General features: G+C 51.8%; 1 protein-coding gene across 1 annotated transcript in view; it reads right to left on the reverse strand.

The window, feature by feature from the left end:
• The window catches only part of KIF19 (kinesin family member 19), a 34,616-nt gene that overhangs the window by 9,729 nt on the left and 2,275 nt on the right, over window positions 1–22,612 (reverse strand). Inside the window, exons 3-8 of the mRNA XM_003417194.3 lie at window positions 9,895–10,005; window positions 9,327–9,414; window positions 8,917–9,053; window positions 2,706–2,831; window positions 2,113–2,307; window positions 132–278 (exon numbers count right to left, since the gene is read on the reverse strand). Coding sequence (XP_003417242.1) covers window positions 132–278; window positions 2,113–2,307; window positions 2,706–2,831; window positions 8,917–9,053; window positions 9,327–9,414; window positions 9,895–10,005 — 804 coding nt within the window. The remainder of the gene's footprint in view (window positions 1–131; window positions 279–2,112; window positions 2,308–2,705; window positions 2,832–8,916; window positions 9,054–9,326; window positions 9,415–9,894; window positions 10,006–22,612) is intronic.

Below are 22,612 nucleotides of genomic sequence, written 5' to 3' on the forward strand. Positions count from 1 at the left end.
TGTACGGGATATACTTATACTAAGTTTTTTGGTAGCTGTTTGTCTAAAATTCAAATTTTACTGGGCGTCCTGTCCTTTTATTTGCTACACCTGGCAACTCTCTCCTGGTGCCCACTGGCTGTGGCTGGTACCTTCAGGAGCCGGGTGAGCTTGCTGTCGCGATAGTTGATGTACTTGTTGCTGCTCTTGTCACTCAGCGCATTGATGCAGTTGCCCAGGGCCAGCAGGGAGCGGTTGATGTGGGCGCCCTCCTTCATGCGCTGCCCCCGGTTCTGTGTCTGGGTGAGTGGTGGATGCGACTGTGGCCTTAGGGGGCAGGGACTGGGGTTTCACCTCAACCACCCCTTCCATGCCCTGGGTGGTTCTGGGTTAGAAATTCCTTCTTCTCCCTTGGAAGGAGTCTGAACAAGAGTGATAGCTGGGGACTTCTGAGTGGGATAGAGAGTGCCCAGGGCTTGTCTCCCCCAGGGCTGGCCCTGAGGCACAGCTGAACACGCAGCGGCAGGAATGAGAGGGGAGGGAGGGAGGGAGGTTGTGGTCCTTTTCTCAGGCCTCCCAAATAGCTCCGCTGAGAGCCAGGCACACCCACAGGCACACCCAGAGACACACAGCACTAGAGGGCACTCCAGGCTTCAGGGCCAGGAGGAAGGAGAGGGGTGTGTGTGTGTGTGAGAGAGAGAGAATGAGTATGTGGGAGTGTGAGGGTGTGACTGTAAGAGTATATGTGAGTGTAAGAATGTGTGTGTGAGTTGTGTGTGTGAGTGAACATGTGAGAGTGCGTGTATATGTGTGTGGGTTGTGTGTATAGGTGTGAGAGTGTGTATGTGTGAGCAAGAGTGTGTGACTGTGAGTTGTGAGCGTGTGAGTATACTGTGATGGTGTGTGAGCATGTAAGGGTGTGTATGTGTGAGTGTGAGAGAGTATGTGTGTGAGAAAGCATGTGTGTGTGAGAGCATGTGTGTCTGAATGTGAAAGCATTGTGTGAGTGTGAGAACATGTGTGTAAGTGTGGGTTGTGAGTGTGGGAGGAAACATGTCATTGGACAGTGGGCTCCTATCCTTGGACTTGCAGGACAGTGTTAAGTGTTGGGGGGAGAGGTTCTGCCCACAGCCCCCCACTCCATGAGAGGTCTCAGCCCAGCCTTCACCAGGACCAGCTGGCTTTAATGGCCGGAGGAGGGCGTACCCTCGTACCCTCTCTTCCCAGACCACAGCCCAGTTCCATCACCATCCTGCTCCCTGGTAATCCTCGGGCCTTACTGGAAGAGAAGAGTGTATTTCCCCACCCTGTTCAAACCCTAACCCCATACACATGTACGAACATGGAACCCTGCTCATTCTTGCTGGCCACTGGCCTTTCCCTGCACTGTCTCCAGCACCAACAGGGATGTTGCTCAGCCTCCTCTTTCCTGCGGCTGTGCAGCCTTGAAAGTACCCTTGGAAGGGCAGTGAGCCTGCGTGCCAGGCGGAGCTGTCTGTGCAAGGCCTCAGAGCCAGGCAAGCAGGGCTTAGTGGGAGACAAAGATGCTGGAGAGGTGGGTGGTAGGGACCTTCTCTCCTTGGTGTGGTCGGAGAGACCTTCTACAGGCTCCTGCCCTAGCCAAGGCCCCCAGGCAGGGCTTTGTGTCTCTCCCTCTGCCGTTCGTTCTCTTCCTGCTCCCCCACATCCTCCAATCCTTCTCCCCCTTCCCACAAATAGCCCCTCCTTGGCTCTTCCTCAGGACACCCCTCCTCATCCTTCTCCCCTCTTTTGCTCCTCCAGGACATTCCTTAGGCCCTTACAAGGGTGTACTGCTCCTGCCTGAGGACAGCCCTCCCTCAGCCCCCGGGGAGCCGGGCTCACCCAGAAGGCCATCATCCTACCCTCCCCCTCCCCAATACCCCCATTCCCACCTGGGAGCTGGGCTCACCTGTTAGGCCATCAGCCTGCCCTCCCCCTCCCCGATACCCCCATTCCTACCTGGGAACTGGGCTCACCTGGGAGGCCATCGTCCTGCCCTGCCCCTCCCCCTGAAGCCCAGCCCCATCTGGGAGTCAGGCTCACCTGGGAGGCCATCAGCCTGCCCTGCCCCTCCCCTAAGACCCTCCAGCCCCACCTGGGAGCCAGGCTTACCTGGGAGGCGCGCTCCGAGCCGGCCAGGTCAATCATGAAGAGGCGGCCCTGCCGCACCTCCTGCAGGATGTCCTTGATGCGGCTGCGCTGGCGCACAGCCACCTGGAGCACAGCGTGAGAGCGCGACGAAGTCTGGTTGGCAGCTGTGGGCTCCTGCGTCCTCTGCCGGTTCCCCTTCATCAGCAGCTGCATGATCTGAGTGCGGGGGCGGAGGTGGGGGTGGTGATTCGTGGGGACCTGTGGGGGGCTTCTGCAGGGACTTTCACAGAGAGGAGGCATCCCAGGGCTGGGGGAGCACATCCCGCATCTGAGAGTGGGGGAAGGGCCCAGGCTGGCTGGGGTCTGGGGAGGTACCTGACCCCAGGAACTTTCTGTGTGTAAACAGGGAGGCTGTGTTGCCTGCTCACCCCCTCCCCCAGGGTCAGCAATGCCAGGCAGGGTGACAGTGTGAGAGACCCCCTCTTACCACCTCTCAGGATTCTCTGGGTCTGTCCCAGCCCAGCCCAGCCCAAGCTGAGCTTCAGTCCCCACCCCCTCAGGCCCCCTCAGGTGGTGAGTGTCCCTGTTCCTGCCCCTGGCTGTATCAGACTCGCCTCTTTGGCATTGATGGTGGAGACCTCGGTGATTCCTGCCACTTGGATCACCCCCTTGGAGTCCTCCCTCAGCTCCAGGTATCCCAGGGCGGGGTTCAGCAGGTCCCGGATCATCTCGTTGTAGATCTGATAGGATGGGTACGTTAATGGGTGACAGGACACGGGTCCAGGCCAGAGCCAGGCTCCCACACTGTCCAGTAGGAAGGAGACAGGAGCTCAAACTTCCTGAGCTCCTCGCTGAGAAATCCAGATTAGGGGGCCAGCCCCTTCCTTTCTATGGGGAAACGAGGGCTTCAGCATCCACAGGGACACATCAGGCTGCCTGAGATGTGGATACAAGATCCATCAAAACCAAGGGGTGGCCCTTTGCAAACAGACTGAACACTGGGACAGGGGCTCAGCCCCTGGGATCTGACCAATGGCAGGAACACTCTGGCCAGCTGGGGGACCCCTTCAGATGGATTGAAGTATGTCCCCCCAAAATATGTGCTGTGAATCCTAACCTCAATGCCTGTCATTATAATTCCATTTGGGAATGGGTTGTCTTTGTTATGTTAATGAGGTAGGATTAGGGTAGGATGTATTGTGAGTCAATCTCTTTTGAGATATAAAAGAGATTAAACAAGCAAGCAGAGAGAGATGGGGTAAGACAGATGCCAAGACACATGGAGATCTCCAAGGAACCAGGAAGCAGAAGCTGAAGAGACAAGGACCTTCCTCCAGAGCTGACAAAGAGAAAGCCTTCCCCTGGAGCTGGTTTTCTGAATTTGGGCTTCTAGCCTCCTAAACTGTGAGAAGATAAATTTCTGTTTGTTAAAGCCATCCAATTGTTGCAGCAGTAGATAACTAAGTCATAATTTGGTACCGGAAGAGTGGGGTGCTGCTCTAACAAATACCTAAAATGTGGAAGTAGTTTTGGAATTGGGTAGTGGGTAGAGGCTGGAAGAGTTTTAAGGTGCCTAATAGTAAAAGCCTAGATTGCCATGAAGAGACCATTGGTAGAATTATGGACATCAAAGGCAATTCTGCTGAGGGCTCAGAAGGAAGTGAGGAGAGCTATACAGAAAGTCTCTGTCATCTTAGGGAATACATAGGGTGCCAGCAACAGAATGTTGCTAGAAATGTGGACATTAAACGTGCTTCCGGTGAGGCTTTAAAAGAGAATGATGAACATGTAATTAGACAATGGAGGAAGGGCCGTGGTTTTTATGCAGTGGCAAAGAACATCTCTGAATTGTGTTCAAATATTTGGTGGAAGCGAGAACTTGTAAGTGGTGAACTTGGATAGCTGGCTGATAAGATTTCTAAGCAAGATCTTCCTCTCCTGTTTTTCTTTTGTCAGTTTGGCCAATGGTTTATCAATTTTGTTGAGTTTTTCAAAAAAACAGCTTTTCGTCTTGTTAACTCTTTAAATTGTTTTTCTGTTTTCTATTTCATTTAGTTCAGCTCTGATTTTTATTATTTGTTTTCTTCCGGTGCCTGTGGGTTTCTTTTGTTGCTCTCTTTCTATTTGTTCAAGTTGTAGGGATATTTCTTTGATTTTGGCCCTTTCTCCTTTTTGGATGTGTGCATTTATTGATATAAATTGGCCTCTGAGCACTGCTTTTGCTGTGTCCCAAAGGTTCTGATAGGAAGTGTTTTCATTCTCATTGGATTCTCTGAATTTCTTTATTCCATCCTTAATGTCTTCTATAACCCAGTCTTTTTTGAGCAGGGTCTTGTGCAGTTTCCAAGTGTTTGATTTCTTTTCCCTGCTTTTCCTGTTATTGATTTCCACTTTTATGGCCTTACAGTCAGAGAAGATGCTTTGTAATATTTCAATGTTTTGGATTCTGCTAAGGCTTGCTTTATTACCTAATATGTGATCTATTCTAGAGAATGTTCCATGTGCACTAGAAAAGAGAGTATAGTTGGTTGCTGTTGGGTGGAGTGTTCTGTATATGTCTATGAGGTCAAGTTGGTTGATTGTGGCATTTAGATCTTCCGTGTCTTTATTGAGCTTCTTTCTGGATGTCCTGTGACCGAAAGTGGTGTGTTGAAGTCTGCTACTATTATTGTGGAGCTGTCTATCTCACTTTTCAATGTTGATAGTTTGTTTTATGTATCTTGCAGCCCTGTCATTGGGTGCATAAATATTTAATATGGTTATATTTTCTTGGTGTATTGTCCCTTTAGTCATTATATAGTGTCCTTTCTTATCCTTTCTGATGGATTTAACTTTAAAGTCTATTTTGTCAGAAATTAATATTGCCACTCCTGCTCTTTTTTGATTGTTGTTTGCTTGATATATTTTTTTTCCATTCTTTGAGTTTTAGTTTGTTTGTGTCTCTAAGTCTCAGGTGTGTCTCTTGTAGGCAGCATATAGACAGATCTTGTTTTTAAATCCATTCTGCCACTCTCTGTCTCTTTATTGGTGCATTTAGTCCATTTGCATTCAGGGTAATTATGGATAGGTATGAATTTAGTGCTATCATTTTGATGTCTTTTTTTGTGTGTTGACAACTTCTTTTTCCCACTTGATTTTATGTGCTGAGTAGATTTTCTTTATATATTGTCCTTTCCTCATATTTGTTGTTGTTGATTTTGTTTCTGCTGAGTCTGTATTTTTCCCTTGTATTTTATTTTGATGAGTAGGATAGTTTGTCTCCTTTGTGGTTACCTTATTATTTACCCCTATTTTTCTAAATTTATAACCAACTTTTATTTCTTTGTATCGCCGTATCTTCCTCTACATATGGAAGGTGTATGATTACATTTCTTAGTCCCTCTTTATTATTTTAATGTTATCTGCTTTTATATAATGACATCGCCATTACCCTGTGTTGGGCTTTTTTTTTTTTTTTTTTTAATCTTGCTTTGTTTTTTTTTGTTTTTGGATTTCCCTGTCTGGGTTGACTTCTGGTTGCTCTGCCCAGTGTTCTAGTCTTGGGTCGATACCTGATATTATTGATTTTCTAACCAAAGAGCTCCCTTTAGTATTTCTTGTAGTTTTGGTTTGGTTTTTATGAATTCCCTCAACTTGTGTTTATCTGGAAATGTCTTAATTTCACCTTCATATTTAACAGACAGTTTTGGTGGATATATGATTCTTGGCAGGCAATTTTTTTCCTTCAGTGTTTTAAATATGTCATCCCATTGCCTCCTTCTTGCCTGCATGGTTTCTGCTGAGTAGTCCAAGCTTATTCTTATTGGCTCTCCCTTGTAGGTGACTTTTCTTTTATCCCTTGCTGCTCTTATAATTATCTCTTTATCTTTGGTTTTGGCAAGTCTAAGCAAGATCTTAAAGGGGCTCCATAGTTTCTCTTTGCCACTTATAGTAAAATTCCAGAGGAAAGAGATGGACTTAAAAATGAACTGTCTAAAATGAAAACAGAACTTAAAGATTTGGAAAATTCTGTTGTACAAACTAAGGATACATGTCCTAGAGTGTTTCACCAGGGACATGGCTACACAATCTTTTGTTAAAGAGATTAAGCCTGTGACTGATGGATCTAACCAACTACCATAGCAGAAAATCCATCAGCTTAGGCTAAAGGGACAGAGAAAGAACAAAAGGAAAGAATACTATCTGCCTCTTGGAATACTATATAGGCAGGAAACAGGCCAAATGAGCTGCATCTGTTGTCCCCCAGGAAAAGAAAAGGACCATTCCTGGAGTAGCTCAGAGATCAGCAAATTGTTGGAAGAAGCACAGGAAGCAGGACCCTCTCAGTTTCAAAGGGTAGGGCCACAGCCTCCTAGGTTTCAAAGAGTTGGATCTTTGCCAACTTGGTTCCAGAGTGTGGGGCTGCCATTAAGGTGTGCCAGGGGGATGGGGCTGCTGCCCAAATCTGAGGGGACAAGGCTGCCATGCCCAAGGGACAGAAGAACCATAACTGCTCTGGCCAAGGGGGTGGTATTGCCACTTGGATAGACTAGGAGCATGGGGCTGCCCAAAGCCTAGAGTACCAAGCTGCAATCCCAGTGGGCCTGGAAGACAAGGTAGAAGCCCAGGGCCAAGGGGCCTCCACCCAGAATCCAGACGGCATGGCCAACGCCCTGAGTCTGGAGAGTAGGGCCATTGCCCAGACGGTCCCAAAGAACAGAGAATTATGTTCAAGCCTGGAGAGCTAATGTAATTTGTTCTGATGGGTTTTCAACTTGCTTGGTTTCCCTCCAATTTCTCCCATTTGTAATGAAAATGTCTACCTTGTGCCTGTTCCACTTTTATATTTTGGAAACAGATAACTTGTATTCTAGATTTCACATGTTCACAGATGAAGAGGAATTTTGCCTCAGGATGGAAATACGCCTACTCTCAATCGCATTTGATTTGGATGATTCAGAAGATGAAATTTTGGACTTGGAGTTGATTTAAGACTTTTGGGATGATGTGATGCGGTGAATGTGCTTTGCATGTGGCAAGGACATAAATGTTATAGATTGAATTGTGTCCCCCCCCCAAAATGTGTTGTAAATCCTAAACTCTATGCCTGTGGCTATAATCCCATTTGGGAATGGGCTGTATTTGTTATGTTAATGAGGCAGGATGAGTGTAGGGTATATCTTTAGTCAATCTCTTTTGAGATATAAAAGAGATTAAACAAGCAAGCAGAGAGAGATGGGGTAAGATAGATGCCAAGACACATGGAGATCTCCAAGGAACCAGGAAGCAGAAGCTGAGGAGACAAGGACCTTCCTCCACAGCCAACAGAGAGCCTTCCCCTAGAGCCAGCTTTCTGAAATCAGACTTCTATTTTCTTAAACTGTGAGAAAATAAATTTTTGTTAAAGTTACCCACTTGTGGCATTTCTGTTATAGCAGCACTAGATAACTAAGGAAGATAACATATATAACATAAAGAAAACAAAAATCCTCACAATTGGACCAATAAGCAACATCATGATAAATGGAGAAAAGATTGAAGTTAAACATTTCATTTTACTTGGATCCACGATCAACACCCATGGAAGCAGTAGGCAAGAAACGATGTATTGCATTGGGCAAATCTGCTGTAAAAGATCTCTTTAAAGTGTTAAGAAGCAAAGATGTCACTTTGAGGACTAAGGCGCTCCTGACCAAAGCCATGGCATTTTCAATCTCCTCACACACGAGAGCCGGGCAATGAATAAGGAGGATGGAAGAAGAACTGATGTCTTTGAATTATGGACTGCCAGAAGAACAAACACATCTGTCTTGGAAGAAGTACAGCCAGAATGTTCCTTAGGAGGGAGGATGGTGAAATTACGTCTCATGTACTTTGGACATGTTATCAGGAGAGACCAGTTCCTGGAGAAGGACATCATGCTTGGTAAAGCAAAGGGTCATCAAAGAAGAGGAAGACCCTCAATGAGATGGATTGACACAGTGGCTGCAACAATGGGCTCAAACATAGCAAGGATTTCAAGGATGGCTCAGGACCGGGCAGTGTTTTGTTCTGCTGTACATAGGGTCACTATGAGTCAAAACTAACTCAATGGCACCTAACAACAGGAACAGATAACTAAGACAGGCCACCCCTGCTGGTTGCTAGGCAACTCACCTGCCTCCCCTCCAAAGTGAGTCTTGCTGGCTGAGTCAACACCATGCTGGCTGGGGCTTGCCTTACTCTCCCCCCTCTCCCCCGCCCCGCAACCCAGAAGCTGTCACCTTGGAGATTATCAGCTCCTCCTAGCGGCCAGAGCCAGAGGGAGGCCAGCGCACTGGCTCTTCCACCTTCTGGCCTCTCTGCATGCCCCACACCCACTGTTCCTGGTTGTGCTCCTGCAGGTGGGCTCAGGGAGGCTGTGGCTCAGTAGCTGAGGCCTCCAGGCTCAAGCCTGTACCTGCAGCACATGCTCTCACCTGTACCTGTGTGGGCAGAGTGCCTGGAGGAAGCAAGGCAGGGCAGGCTGGTCTGCTGTAAGAATGGGACTGTGAGGATGCAGGTGGCAGATGGCAGGGTGTGTGGTGGAGTTCTGTGCTCACTGATGGGTGAGGCAGGGCTTGGCTTTAAAGCCACAAGGCCCTGAGGTTGACTCTCTCTCTGCTCCCTCACATCCTGTGTGACTTTGACCTAGTTTCCTAACCTCTCTGAGCCTCAGGTTTGGGTACAGAGGGGTTAACAGCATGGGTGTACGGGAGCAGCAGTGATGAGCTCCCGGGAACCTGCCCAGTGGCCTGGCCTGGGAGCTGGGCCAGCCCCATCTGACCAGCCTCTTGTCCAAGCCCAGCGGCCAGGGTGGAGGCTCACCTCCAGGTAGGACATGGACACCTCATACTCCATGTCATTGCTGGTCTCCTCGATGGCGTGGAAGAGGTCATTGAGGGTTCGGACGTAGATGCCCGGCTCATGGTCTGTGCCCAGCATGGTGTAGGTTTTCCCACAGCCTGAGCAGGACCGGGGGTGGGGGGCAGGAGTGAGACCTTGGTGGGTACATCCAGTCTGTCCTAGAAGCCGGGCCCACCCAGATGGCCGGGGAGGCAGTGGGGAGCAGAGGCCTTGGACTGGAACCTTGGGGTTGGAAGGTTCTGGGCAGGGTTGGGATCAGCCACAACTCGACTCCTGCCCAGCTGGAGCCAGGGTAGCTCTCTGAGGGGGCTTATTTCCCAAGGCAGAGACCCCAGGGGCATTGCAGGCCTCTTCTGGGTCTGCCCCCTCACCAGTGGGGCCGTAGGCAAAGACAGTGGCGTTGTAGCCCGAGATGACGCCTTCAATAAGGCTCTTGGTGGTGGCCTGATACACCATCTCCTGCAGGGAAGAGGGGACCATCAGCAGCGGGGAGACAGGCAGGCAAAGCACAGATGCCCACGGGCATGCCCAGCTCCCAAAAGGGAGAAGTGATGTGGGAGTGGGGGAGGGGTGTCTCTGCTTTCACCCCAGGGTGGGGACGCCAGCTTGAAACAGAGCTCAGGACACCCGAGATGCCTCCCCCCATAGCTGCCTTCTGGCCCCCAGCCCGGGGACGCATTGCATCTGCTTCTGGGAGCATCCTGCAGATGGGAAGACGGGGGTCCCCCGGTTTCAGCTTCCCTGTCACTGTGCTCCACCTGCCCCCTCCCCACCAGACAGGCTTCAAGGGGCCAACCAGGCTGTGTTCCCTACAGGGTGTGTCCACTTCAGCCAGTGCTGCAGGGAGGCTGGGAGTCAAGGGCAGGGTCCCCTGAGTCTCCCTCCAGAGTAAGGCAAAGGGCCGAGAGGTGCTCCTGCATGCCCCCAGAAGCACCTCACCTGGGTGGCAGTGAAGTCAAAGGCCACGTCAAACAGGTAGGACTTTTCCCGGGAGCGGTGAGCCCGCAGGATGTCATCAGGGTCCTCCATGGGGTCCATGAGAATCACCATCTGCAACGGGTCCCGGGGCAGGCTGGCACTCACCAGTTCCCAGGTCAGCTCTCAGAATTCACTAAGCCTGTGAATTCTGACCTCACCTGCCTCACCCTCAAGTTAGGACATGGGTAAGGAATGGGTGGCCCAGAAGCCTTGGAGGGCACCCCTGGATTCGAGGTCCTGTTGGAGGTTGCAGAGCTGGCGAGCCCCATGCCCTGAGCCCTGGGTTGCTCCTGCTCTGCATCAGGCTCCCCAGGAGTGAGGTTGGGAACACTTGACCTCGGATGCCTAAAGAGGAAGCCTCAAAACAAACGCCCCTGCAAGGAACCCGAGAGGGGAAGCACCGTGGGGGATGCCCAAGCCATGGTAGGCCCCAGACCCCAGGGTGGGGGGGCTTCCTGTAAACCCAGCACCACACCCCACACAGCCTGTACCAAAGGAGGAGCAACAACCACAATGCCTTGCACTTCCTGGCCATTCTTTTGTGTCAGGATCTGTTTTAAGCACTCACACATCTGAGCTCCCCACAACTGCAGGTGGTGAGGACAATTCCTGCTCCCACTTTACAGATGAGGAAATCAGGGCCCAAAGTAGTCACTTGTCCAAGGTCACACAAGTGGAGGAACCAGGACTCCACAGACTGAAGCCCCTCGCTACAGCCAGGTGCCCTCTGCGGCCCTGCCCGGCCTGCCTGGCCTGCCTCAGACACTGGGTGGACCGAGGGCCAGGACAGACCGCTGGCTGGTGGCTAGTGGGAGAGATGAAGAAAGGAGATTGGGTTTGGGAATAGCCAACTTGTGGCCGAATGAGGCTAAGAGCCTCAGTCCCCGCCTCTGTCAAATGGGGACAACAGTATTATCTACCTAGAGGGCCATGTCTAGCCCGTGAGATGACATGTGTAATGTGCTCGGGCATAATGCTAGGCATAGACTAAGTGCACAACGGTCTTTGTTCAAGGGGCTGTTAAGAGGGAGAGCAGGGGCCAAGGCAGGGTAACGGGAAGGTCTCCTACTCCCTGCACCACCTTCCCCCACTGAAAGGTCACTGGCTCCTCTAAGTGCTGCTCTGGGCCAGGGAGTGCCTAGGGTCCCTGGGGTCCTGGCTGGGGCCAGACAACCAGGGGAAAACACGCCGCTGCTATGCTCCACTCTAATGAGGTGGAGCGAAGGGGCCCGGCCAACAGATGAGCCTCACCAGCCCCTTGCTGTTCATCTTCTGAGGGGAGAGGAGGCCTCGTGCCAGCCCCCCTCCCGCCAGATAATAACAATCGTTCATGACTATTGAGTCCTTTTACATAAATTAGGAGAGGTTGTTGGTTAAGCCCACTCAGAGGCACCTCGAAAGAAATGCCTGGTGATCTACGTCTGAAAAACCAACCGTTGAACACTCCACGGAGCGCAGTTCTACTCTGACACCTGTGGGGTCGCCGTGAGTCAGAGTCCACTTGGCAGCAACGGGTGGTGGTGGGACATGGATGAACTCACTCACGATTATTATCCTCAGAGGGGAAACTGAGTCACCAAGTCACACGACCAGGGTTGGAGCCCTGCCCACCACACTGAGCTGCTACTCACATGCCCCCTCTGCTCCTCCACGCCCACAGAGGGGGCCTTGTGGGGCAGGGGGGCACTCACTGTGCAGCCCCCATGTGCACATCCCTCTGAAGTCTAATCCTCGGAGACGAGAGCAGGTCTGAGCAGTGAGCAGAGTCCAGATAGAGGCAGTGAGGAGGGGGTGGCTGTCATATCCTGCCCCCCAAGGGGGCAGACAGAAGCTGCTCCCCTTCCTGGGTCAGTGTGGGGGCCAGGTGGCAGTCCTGGGAAGGGGTGGGGAACAAGGCATGGGAGCAGCCACTCAGAGGCAGACGCAGAGCTGGGAACTGGCTGGGCTCCAAGGGACCCATGACTCCTGCCGCCAGGGTCCCTCTGGGTCAACCCCAACCAACTTGAGGATTTGAAAAGTTCCCCCCCGCCCCAGAAGGATGACAGCCTTGAGGCTCCCAGCAGACTTGCCTCCTTATTCTACATACGCCTGACATCAAAGCCCCATTCCTTAGCCACTTGGAGTCAGGTGTCTGCTCACAGCACCTAAACTGACCACAGACGCTCGGGCCCCAGCAAGGCTCTTTCTGGGATTCTCAGGGGAGGAATGAGGGCGGTGGGTCTCTCGCTAGGAGGCCCAGCACCAGGAGCCTCCCCCGGAAGCCTCATTCCATGCAGGTTCCAGGTACACCGGGGAGAGGGGAGGCCCCAGACTGGCTAGGCGGGGTCTGTGTGGGGAAGGACTGAGGCTGCTGACTTGAGCCCTCTCACAGCTTGCCGAACAGTGGGTGGCCACTGTGAACTGAGTATAAGCAGTTTGTTACCTGGGTGCCCACCCATCCTAGCCCCTGGCACCTCCTCACTGCTGTGGGCCCCATGCCCTCTGAGCCTCCTCCTGGATCAGTTCCTGTCCCAGGCCCCAGAGCCAGCCGTGGCAGCCCTGCTTACATTTCAGACCCCACTGCATGAGTCCCAGTGGGTGTCATGGGCACCTGACCAGCCGTACCTGCTCTCCTTTGGTGCCAAGCTCTGTGGACATGGGAGGGGCCAGTGGCCTGAGGTTCACCCTCTGGGGCCTTTGGTGCTGGGGATCTCATCCCCCACCACTCACCTGCCCGTGATCCCCAGACACTGCCAAGTCCCAGGGCACCCAGCACCCTGGGCACTGACAGCCTGAATCAGTGCATTGTCAGCATGGCCACCATGATACCCATTAAAGAAGGCTTTGTCTGGGTCCCCATGTATCTGGGCCCAGCCCCACCCCACCCTCCAGAGTGTCACCCCCACGCCTGTCCATTCTGGCACACAATGGAGCCCTTGTGTCCTCAGCCAGGTGAACTGGAGCTGAGCCGGGAGGACTGGGGGGGCTGGACGGCTACTCCCGGGCACGCGTGGAGACCAGCACAAGGAGTTCTGGACAGTTCACCAGGTTTGCTGAGTGAAATGTGGCTTTCTGCCCTCTGACACTCACCGTCTAGTGGGGAACAGATCATTTTATTTTATTTTACTTTTCTCTCTCTCTTTTTTTTTTTTTTTATTGTAGTTTAGATGAAGTTTACAGAACAAACTAGTTTCTCATCAAACAGTTCGTACACACATTGTTCTATGATGCTGGTTAACAACACCATGACAAGTCAATACTCTCCCTTCTCAACTCCGTGTTCCCTATTACCGGCTTTTCTGTTCCCTCCTGCCTTCCAGTCCCTGCCCCAGGGCTGGTGTGCCTCTTTAGTCTCATTTTGTTCCATGGGCCTGTTCAATCTTTGGCTGAAGGGTGAACCTCAGGAGTGACTTCATTACTGAGCTGAAAGGGTGTCCGGGGGCCATACTCTCCAGTCTCTGTCAGGCCAGCAGCAAGTCTGGTCTTTGTTTTTGAGTTAGAATTTGGGGGAAGCAGATCATTTTAATAACAAGGGAAGTGCTGGATTATAGGTGGCGATGGGAGCGAGAGGACTCATTGCCATCAAGTCAATCCCGACTCACGGAGGCCCCATGTGTGCAAAGTGGAACTGCTCCATAGGGTTTTCAAGGCTACGTGTGACTTTTTGAAAGCAGGTCGCCAGGCCTTGCTACCGAGGTGCTTCTGGGTGGATTCAAATGTCCAACATCTTGGTTAGTAGTCAAACGCTTAACGATTTGCACCACCTAGGGACTCAGGAGCAAGACGGCAAGTGCTTAATACAGTCGCACCACTAGGGGAAGTCTTCCTGGAAGAGGTGGCTCCACATTGAGTCTTAAAGGATGAGCAGGAGTTGGCCAAGAGGTGTGAGGTGGGGAAAAGCATTCTAGAAAAAAGCATGGGCCAATCAGAGATGAGAGGCAGGCTCTGTGCCATGGTCCTCAGCTCAGAACCACCAGGTGTTATAGATGGAACTGTGTCCCCCAAAAAGATATGTTGAAGTCCTAACCCCTGATACCTGTGAAAGTGACCTTGTTTAGAAATAGTCTTTGGGAAAATGTCATCAGTTAGGTTAACCCAAGGGCATACTAGAGGAGGGTGGGTCCTAATCCCATCTGTCATGCATTGAGTTGTGTCCCCCAAAAATATGTGTATCAATTTGGCTGGGCTTGATTCCCGGTATTGCGTGATTGTCCATTTTGTCATCTGATGTGATTTCCCTGTGTTGTAAATGCTGTAATGAGGCGGGGATGGGTGGGCAGTTGTGTTAGTGAGGCAGGACTGAATTTACAAAACTGAATTGTGTCTTGAGGCAATCCCTTTCGGGATATAAAAGAAGTGAGCAGAGAGACAGGGGGATCTCATACCACCAAGAAAGCAGTGCCGAGAGCTGAGTGCATCCTTTGGACCCAGGGTTCCTGCACAGAGAAGCTCCTAGTCCAGGGGAACATTGATGAGAAGGCTGGCGGAGAGAGAGAAAGCCTTCTCCTGGAGCTGACGCCCTGAATTTGGACTTTTAGCCTACTTTACTGTGAGGAAATAAATTTCTCTTTGTTAAAGCCATCCACTTGTGGCATTTCTATTATAGCAGCACTAGATGACTAAGACACAATCTGAGGGTGACCTTGTAAAAGAGATGAAGAGACACAAAGAGACAGAGGACAGTCACTTGGGGCTACTGGAAGCTGGAAGACAAGAGAGGATCTTCCCCTAGAGCCTTCGGAGAGAACATAGCCCTTCCAACATCCTCAGTTGGACTTCCAGCTCCAAAACCGAGACAACAAATTTATGTTCCCATAAGTCACTCCACTAGCTTCTCCACAGGAGAAAGACGTTGGCACTCTGCTTTGGGAAAGATTATAGCCCTGGAAATCCCATGGAGCAGTCCTACTCTGTCCTATAGGGTCACTATGAGTCGGAATCGACTCAACAGCAATGGGTATAAGTCACTTGGTTTCTGGTATTTTGTCCCAGCAGCCCCAGAAGACTGGTACATTAAGCATTCTTATAAGAAACACAGATTTGGGGAGAAAACTCAGGAATTCCATCTCCTGTCTTCACTCCAGGGATCCCCACAACACCGACCAGGAACTCATGCTTATGTCCAGAGGTGAGCATGTCTGAACCCCACGGTCAGGCCCCTCTGAGCACATATCGTTCCTCATTCTGGAAGGCTCCTGCACCTCGTCTGGGCTCCATGCACATGCCACCCCATTCAGCACACAGCAGATGGCCAAGGAATGTCTGTTGAAGAGAACTCCCAGCCCCGGTGTCCAGGGGGCCTCTGTGTGAGGTAGGCATGGTGCCAGGTGTCTTACACATACTTTCTTGATTTCCCCTCACAATTTATAAGTAGGTATTCTTACTATCCCTGGATGGCACAAGTGGTTTCTGCTAGACTACCAACCTAAAACTTGGCAGTTCGAACCCACCCATCGGTGCCACGGAAGAAAGGCCTGGCAATCTGCTTAGGTAAAGACTACAATCAAGAAAACCCTATGGAGCAGTTCTACTCTGTAACACATGGGACCGTCATGAGTCAGAGTTGACTCAATGGCAATGGGTTTGGTTTGGTTTTATTCTTGCTCTTGTTGGATTATAGATGAGGAATCCGATTGGCTAGGTATGTTGCCCAAAGCCACTGGAAAGTACAGAGCTGCATTTGATTTTAGAGCTGATTGGTTACAGGACTCAGGCGCCTAACCACTAGACCAACCAGCCCCACCTCTTGAATGAACAAATAGGTGAGTGCCCAACCAAGGCAGGCTCACCTGCTACAACCTGAGGCATGCCCTTGGCCAGCCCCTCCCTCAGCCCTAAGGTGAGCAGGCTCAGCATGGGGCATTCTCTTTCACCATTTGGGTTAATACTTTTTCATGCCCATGGCACACTGGGCAATTGCCTTTACGGGGTTTAGTGGGTACATTGCTCACACAGGACAGTACAGGGTGGGGCAGGAGACGGAAATGGCCCAGCTGCCCCCGAAGCTCCAGGAGTCCTAACTCAACAGAGGCCCCAGCTTGAGCCTCCCCCTCACTGCGTCCACAGGTTTTCATCTTTCCAGAGCTCCAGACAGATTTGGAATCTTTAAGCCCAGAAACCCAAGATCCTGTAGGGAAGTGGGGGGCCTCAGGCCGGGGGAGGCTGTCTAATCCCTCAGCTGTGTCCCCAGTAGGAATGGGCCTCCAGGCTCCTCCCTGGCATCTCCTAGGTGAGAAATGCTCAGAACAAAGCATGTCAGGAAGTTCTTCCTGCTGCAGCCACTAAGCTGCCAGTGCCTTAGTCAGCTTCGCAGTTTTAACTGGCTTCTTTCTGGCCTCTAAACAGCTGAAACTGGACCAGTGTTTCTCAACCTCAACACTACTGACAATTCAGGCTGGATAATTCTTTGTGGTGGGGGCTGTCTTGTGCACTCCAGGATGCTTAGCAGCATCCCTGGCCTCTACCCATGAGATGCCATTAGCACCCCCCTCATTGTGAAATGTCCCCTGGGGGCAAAATCACCCATCTCACCTCCCCCCCAGTTGATCTAGACTATTTCTCCTCCAGCCTCCAAGGCTGGCAGAGAAGATCCTTGGGGGGAAGGGGGGAGTCACAAGGGAGGTTCAGGTTCAACACTGCTGTCGTGACCTTCAGGAAATTGTATTACGTCTCTGGGCTTCAAGTTTTTCCCAGCTGAAAAGTCAAGGAGAACCAACAGGGTCGCATCACTGAGAGAAGAAACCATATCAACCCTCCATCCTATTCAGGAAGCCTCCAGGAAAAAATCCAACTCTGAGAAGGTCCCAGCCTACAGGACTCATCCCTAGTCCAAAGGGCCAAGCCCATAGCCCCTTTATTCTCCAGTGTGTAAATACAAAACAAAAGCCTGATTCTAGGTGGGTATCTTCTTGAAAGGTTGTTTCTAGCTTTTGTTTCTTTCTTTAAAAAGGAGAATTTTTCAAGAATATGTCATCCTGTAAGTCCTCAAAAAAGACTCTGACGCCAGGAAGGGTGTCCCTGAAGCCTGTCAGCCCCTCGGCTGGATAGAGAAGGCCCAAATGGAGTCTGCTGAGCTCGTAAAGCCACCAAGGTCCAGCTGTCTGCTGAGGACAGAGTTGTAGCCTGGCTGAAGGCCTGGCCAGGTCCCAAATTGACTACAGGACTCTGAGGACCCTGAGGCCCAGAATGAGGGAGGGGTGGCCTAGAAGATATCCTAGGGCTGCATTTTCAAAGGATCTGTAGACAACTTCATCAGTGTCACCTGGAGAGCTTGTAAAATGCAGATTCCCAGGCACCACCCCAGACTAACTGATTCAGAATCTCTGGGGTAGTGGGACTGCCAATCTACATTTTTAACATGACTCCTCTGCTTGCACCCATCCAGACACTGAAAGTAAGAATCCCTGCATCTGAGCAGCATTATCTGTAATAGCTCCAAAGTGGAAACAATCCAAATGCCCCTCAACTGATGAATGGATACACATTGTATGGCATACCCATACAATAGAATATTATTCAGTCATAAAAAGAATGAACTCCTTACACATGCTACAACATGGATGAACCTCATGCTCAGTGAAAAAAGCCAATTGTGAAGACCACATATTGTGTGATTCCATTTATAGGAAATGTGCCGAACGGGCAAATCCATTGGGACAGAAAGTAGACCAGTGGTTGCCTAGGGCTGGAGGATGTCGGGGGACTACGGGATTAAGGCTAAGGAGTGCAGGGTTTCTTTTTGGGGTGATGAAAATGTTCTAAAATGGATTGTGGTGATAGACACACAACTATGTAAATATTCTAAAAGCCACTGAATTGTACACTTGAGGTGCATGACTTGTATGGTATGTGAATTATATCTCAGTAAAGCTCTTAAAAAAAAAATCCTGGGATCTTCCACCAGTCACTGTCCACCACGCTCAGCTCTTTGGGGCAACAGGGCCAAGAAGCAACCAGACGGCAGATGTGCACGGAGCCCCCCCGCCCCAGCCCCCAGCACTCACTGTCTCTAGCACTTAGCATCTGTCACCTTATCCTTTATTTCTCTTTCACAATAGCCTCACATTTGTGTGGCCACAGGCTCCCTCGCGGTATCTCCTTTAATCCCCCTCAGCAGCTCTCTGGGATGGGTGGGTGGGTTCTTATTATTCTTGTCTTCTGGTGAAGAAACTGAGACGTGAGGAGGGTCTTTGGCTTGCCTGTGGGCACACTGCCTGTGGGCACATGGTCAGGACGAGGCGGGCCTGGGGGAAAGCCCAGGTCTGTGTCTCCTGAGCCAATGTTCTTCCTGGTGGTTTAGAGTTGCTGTTCTGTCAGGAGCCCAGGACTCTGTGCCACACTTCTTCTGTCTGCACCACACTTCCTCCTGTCTGCGCCATGCTTCTTCCTCTCTATGCCACACTTCCCTGCTCTCCAGCCAGTCTCCCCTGTGACCGTTTTGCCTTTGTTCCTCTCTCCCCTCAAACCTTTGTCCCACCCCCTAGTCCTTCCCAACTGCTGGGCCTCAGGAGGGCTCTTCCCTGCCTCCTCTGATAGGCCCCCAGGAGCAGAGGTGGTGGCAGCTCGGCTTTGAGCAGATAGATGCTAATTAAAGGATTACACACATTGTCAGTTGACTTAAATCCTATAGATAAACAGAGTCTAGAAAGCTGGGATGAGGGTTGGCAGGCTGGATGTGGGGGGTGGGAGGGAGAAGGTGGATGCTCAGGTGCTTCTTCTCCCACCCTGGAGCTCCTGAGCCCTCCAGCTGTCAGGTTGTACTCCTTTCACCCTTCCACCTGCCCCCTCCCTCCCCCCGCCACATACAGCAGTCATCAGTGGCATCCAGGGGGTATCTAATTTCAGGGTCTAATCCCATCCCAGATGCTACCAGGAAACCAAGATCCTACTAAATGCTTCCAGGAACATATGCGGGGAGGTAACCATTTGGGTCCACTGGACCAGGAATTCTGATGTAAGAAGTGGGAGACTGGAGGTGGGGCCAGGTGTTACCTCTGGGGCCTGAAACTTCCCTATAGATCAGTCTTACAGATAAAGAGTTTGTGAAATGAATGGGGACCTAGGATCATGGGCCAGCCAAGGCACCTGAACTGTCCCCTTACAGCATTCAGACCTTAACCCCAGGTCTCCCAGAGGTCAGACAAATCACGCCTCCATGTCCCCAGAGGGCACTTTGCCTGTGGGACTCTCCACCCTCTGCAAAGCTGTGTTGTACCACCTGCCTCGTTCGGGCCTCCCCAGGAGAAGGATGCTGGGCCTTAAGAAAGGCTGTCCTAGGACCCCTCACCTTGGCCCAAGCCAGCAGGTGACTGAGTCCCCAGCCCACCTGTCCCCCTTCTGAAACCACCAACGGGCAGGCCGTGGCAGCACCTGCCTCCCTTGCTAACCATCGAGGGTGCCCTCTGGGCTGCTCTGCTGCCCCCAGGCCTGCGATGGCGTCGGCAGAGGAAAAGTAACCCACTCGTTGCAGTGGGGAGGCAGGAAGTAAAAGGCAGGGACAGAGGGCCCCAGGCCAGAAAAAGCTAGGCTGGGGAGCCCCTGGGACAGCTGGGCAGCACAGCCACTGAGGGACACAGCCAAGCAAGGGGAAGCAGGCAGGTAGAGGAGAACTCTGCAAACCAACCAAACAGCCTTCTTCAGAGGGGCAGGGCACTGGGAGGGGGGGCACTGGGGCACAGCTACTGTTTGCTGGAGAGAAACCGCTGCCATGCTACCCTGGGTAAATGCCCAAACTCACCCCCTCTGGCCCCCTGGCCCCCACATCCCAGAGAAGGAGCAGAGTGACAATAGACCCACTGCCTCATTGGTGGAGATGGCCACACCTGGACCCGGAGCCTCCCTGAGGGCCATGATATAGGCCTGAAGATCACCGTGGAGGCCTCGAAGGGGGTGAGGGGGTCGGGCAGAGAGGGAGGCAGGATTCCGGTCTGGTGAGGGAGGCCGGTTGTCCACTTTTGCTCTTGGAGTCATGTATCTTCACCTCCTTGTTGCCAAGGCCGTATTTGTCAGAAGGGATGGAGGGACTTTTGGTTTTAGGAGGTTCCCAGACTGGCATTTGCTGTGGCTACTCTCAGGCTGCAGCTCTGGGCAGGAGGGCTGGGCTGGGCCACCAGAGAAAGCCCATATTTGAACCCATTCCTGGGCAGAAGGTGCTTGGGGAAGCCGAGGCTCTCCCTGCCAGGCCCAGAGCCCACACTGTACAGACACCCTCTCTGCCTCCTGGCTCACAAATGAGCAGCCCTGTTAGGCCTGCCTGGCTCGGGCTAGACTGGATCAGGCCGGACCCAGGAGGACGCCTCTTCCTACCTCACAGGGACAGAAAGGAGCCAGTGTTTGCCGAGTGTGGGCTCACAACGGGCTGCACCCTGGGTGGGGGGGTGGAGGCTTTCTATCAGCAGCAGTTAATATTATCAGCCCCCACTCCGGCCAGGAGCCAGGAGCAGCAGAGACAGAGAGAGAGGGAGGGAGGGATGCCGTTGTTCCAGCTGACAGACCTGATATCCTTCGGGAACTAAGGTAGACAAACAGGAGCGGCCTTGCCTGGAGGAGGTTTCTGCCCCCAGCTCTCTGGTTCCACCAGGCTGGCCCCTTTTGTCAGGCAAGCCTGCAGCTCTGGGGAGTGTTCGTTGCTAATACACAATGATAACTAACATTTATTAAACCCCACTATGACCCACTATAGGGTCGCTGTGAGTCGTAATCGACTCGATGGCAATGTTTTTTTTTTTTTAATGTGCCAAGAAGCAAGGCAGTGGCAGTTCAGTGGTAGAATTCTTGTCTTCCATGTGGGAGAACTGGGTTCGATTCCCAGCCAGCGCACCTCATGGGCAGTCACCACCTGTCAGTGGAGGTTTGCATGTTGCTAGTACGTCGAACAGGTTTCAGCAGAGCTTTCGGACTAGGACGGACTAGGAAGAAAGACCTGCTGATCTACTTTTGAAAATCAGCCAGTGAGAATCCCATGGAGGACAATGGTCTGATCTGCAACCGATCACAGGGATGGCGCAGGACTGGGCAGCACTTTGTTCCGTTGTGCATGGGGTCACCACGAGTCTGGCGCCAACTTGACAGCAGCTAACAACATGTGCCAGGCACAGTTCACACCGCAGTGAACGCTGTATACATTAGCCCATGAAGACCGTATAAATTCCCTGCATTGCCTTTGAGTCAATTCCGACTCATAGCAACCCAACACGACAGAGTAGAACTGCCCCATAGGGTATCCAAGTTGCGGGGGATGGATTTGAACTGCTCACCTTTTGGTTAGCACCTGAGCTCTTATCTACTGTGCCACCAAGGCCCCACTGAAGACCCTGTAGAGAAGGTATTATGATTACTGTCCCTATGTTACAGATAAGCAACTGAGGGCCTTGGAGTAGCCCGCCCAAGGCCACACAGCTGGCAATGGCAGGACCTACCCTACATGATTGTGTGTGCATTCACTGCCTGCTGTCCCAGCTGGGCCTAACCAGTTCAGATGGGGGCTTCCCAGTCCTTTCCTGCTTTCCTCAAAGTCTGGAGAAGTCTGCCTTTTTCCAAAAGGGAACAGGGGGAAAAAAACCAGAAGGCTGGAGCCCAGCTCCACCATCAAAGGCGAAGGAAGAGGGTGGGTGGGGTGGGAAGTTGCCTAAGGGAGCCCAGAGACAGGCAGCATTGGAGATGGTGCTGTCCATCTCCTGTTTGCTTATGGCCAGTGGGTCCAGGCCTGCCGGGCCCAGGCCCAACAAGTCCCCACTTGTGCCTTGGTAGTGCCACCCTGACTTCTCGGAGCCACAAACACAACCCGCTGCCCTCGGGAGACAAGGGGGTGCTGCCAGGATCCCCACAGGTGATACCACCATGCTGTTCCTCCTCTGAGGACCAAGCCTGCTCCCGCTGCCCCCTCCATTGTGCCCACCCTTAACCCCACACCTGAGTCCCCAAATTCCTACCCAAACAAACATCCTGGCTGCGGTCTACAGAGTGTGTGGTCTGGCCCCTGCCCACATCTCCAGCCTCATCTCACACCTCTCACCACTTCCCCTCCTGCATGAGCCACCTTGGCCTTTTCTCTGTTACCCAATTGTACCTTCTTACCACAGGGCCTTTGCACACACAAGTCCCTCTGGTTGAAATTTCTCTGCACACACACACACACACACCCCCACAATGACGGCTCCTTATGTTTTAGCTCAGCACCGTTTCTTAAAGGAGCCTCCTAACCTCCAGGAGCAGGCCAGGTCCCCCTCTTACTTAACCTTGTAGCACTACGGGCTTCTCTGCAGCCCTTGTTAGCGGCAATCTCATTTGTTTGCAACGCTACTGTTTGATTAACGGTTTCTCTCCCAGCATGCTTGAGTGTAAAGAAACTGAGGGCAGGACAGGTCTTTTCCAGCCACTGTCGTTTCTCAGCTCCTAGCACAGTACCCAGCTGGTGGTGGGCACTTGATAAATATTTATTGTTTCATGTGTCAACGGGGATGACAATTCCCTGCCCATCATCATGGTTCCGTGAGGGCCATGGGAGCAAACAGACATCCAAGGACTCTGCAAAGCCTGGACACTCTGGAGGTGAGCTTTAGCTCTAAACCAAACCAAATCAAACCCGTTGCCATCTAGTCAGTTCCGACTCCTAGCGACCCCACGTGATGCAGAGTAGAGCTGCTCCATAGGGTTTTCTTGGCTGTAATCCTTATGGAAGCAGATCACCAAGACTTCTTCT

The sequence above is a fragment of the Loxodonta africana genome, chromosome 18 (assembly GCF_030014295.1).
Source record: "Loxodonta africana isolate mLoxAfr1 chromosome 18, mLoxAfr1.hap2, whole genome shotgun sequence".
Classification (NCBI taxonomy): Eukaryota; Metazoa; Chordata; class Mammalia; order Proboscidea; family Elephantidae; genus Loxodonta; species Loxodonta africana.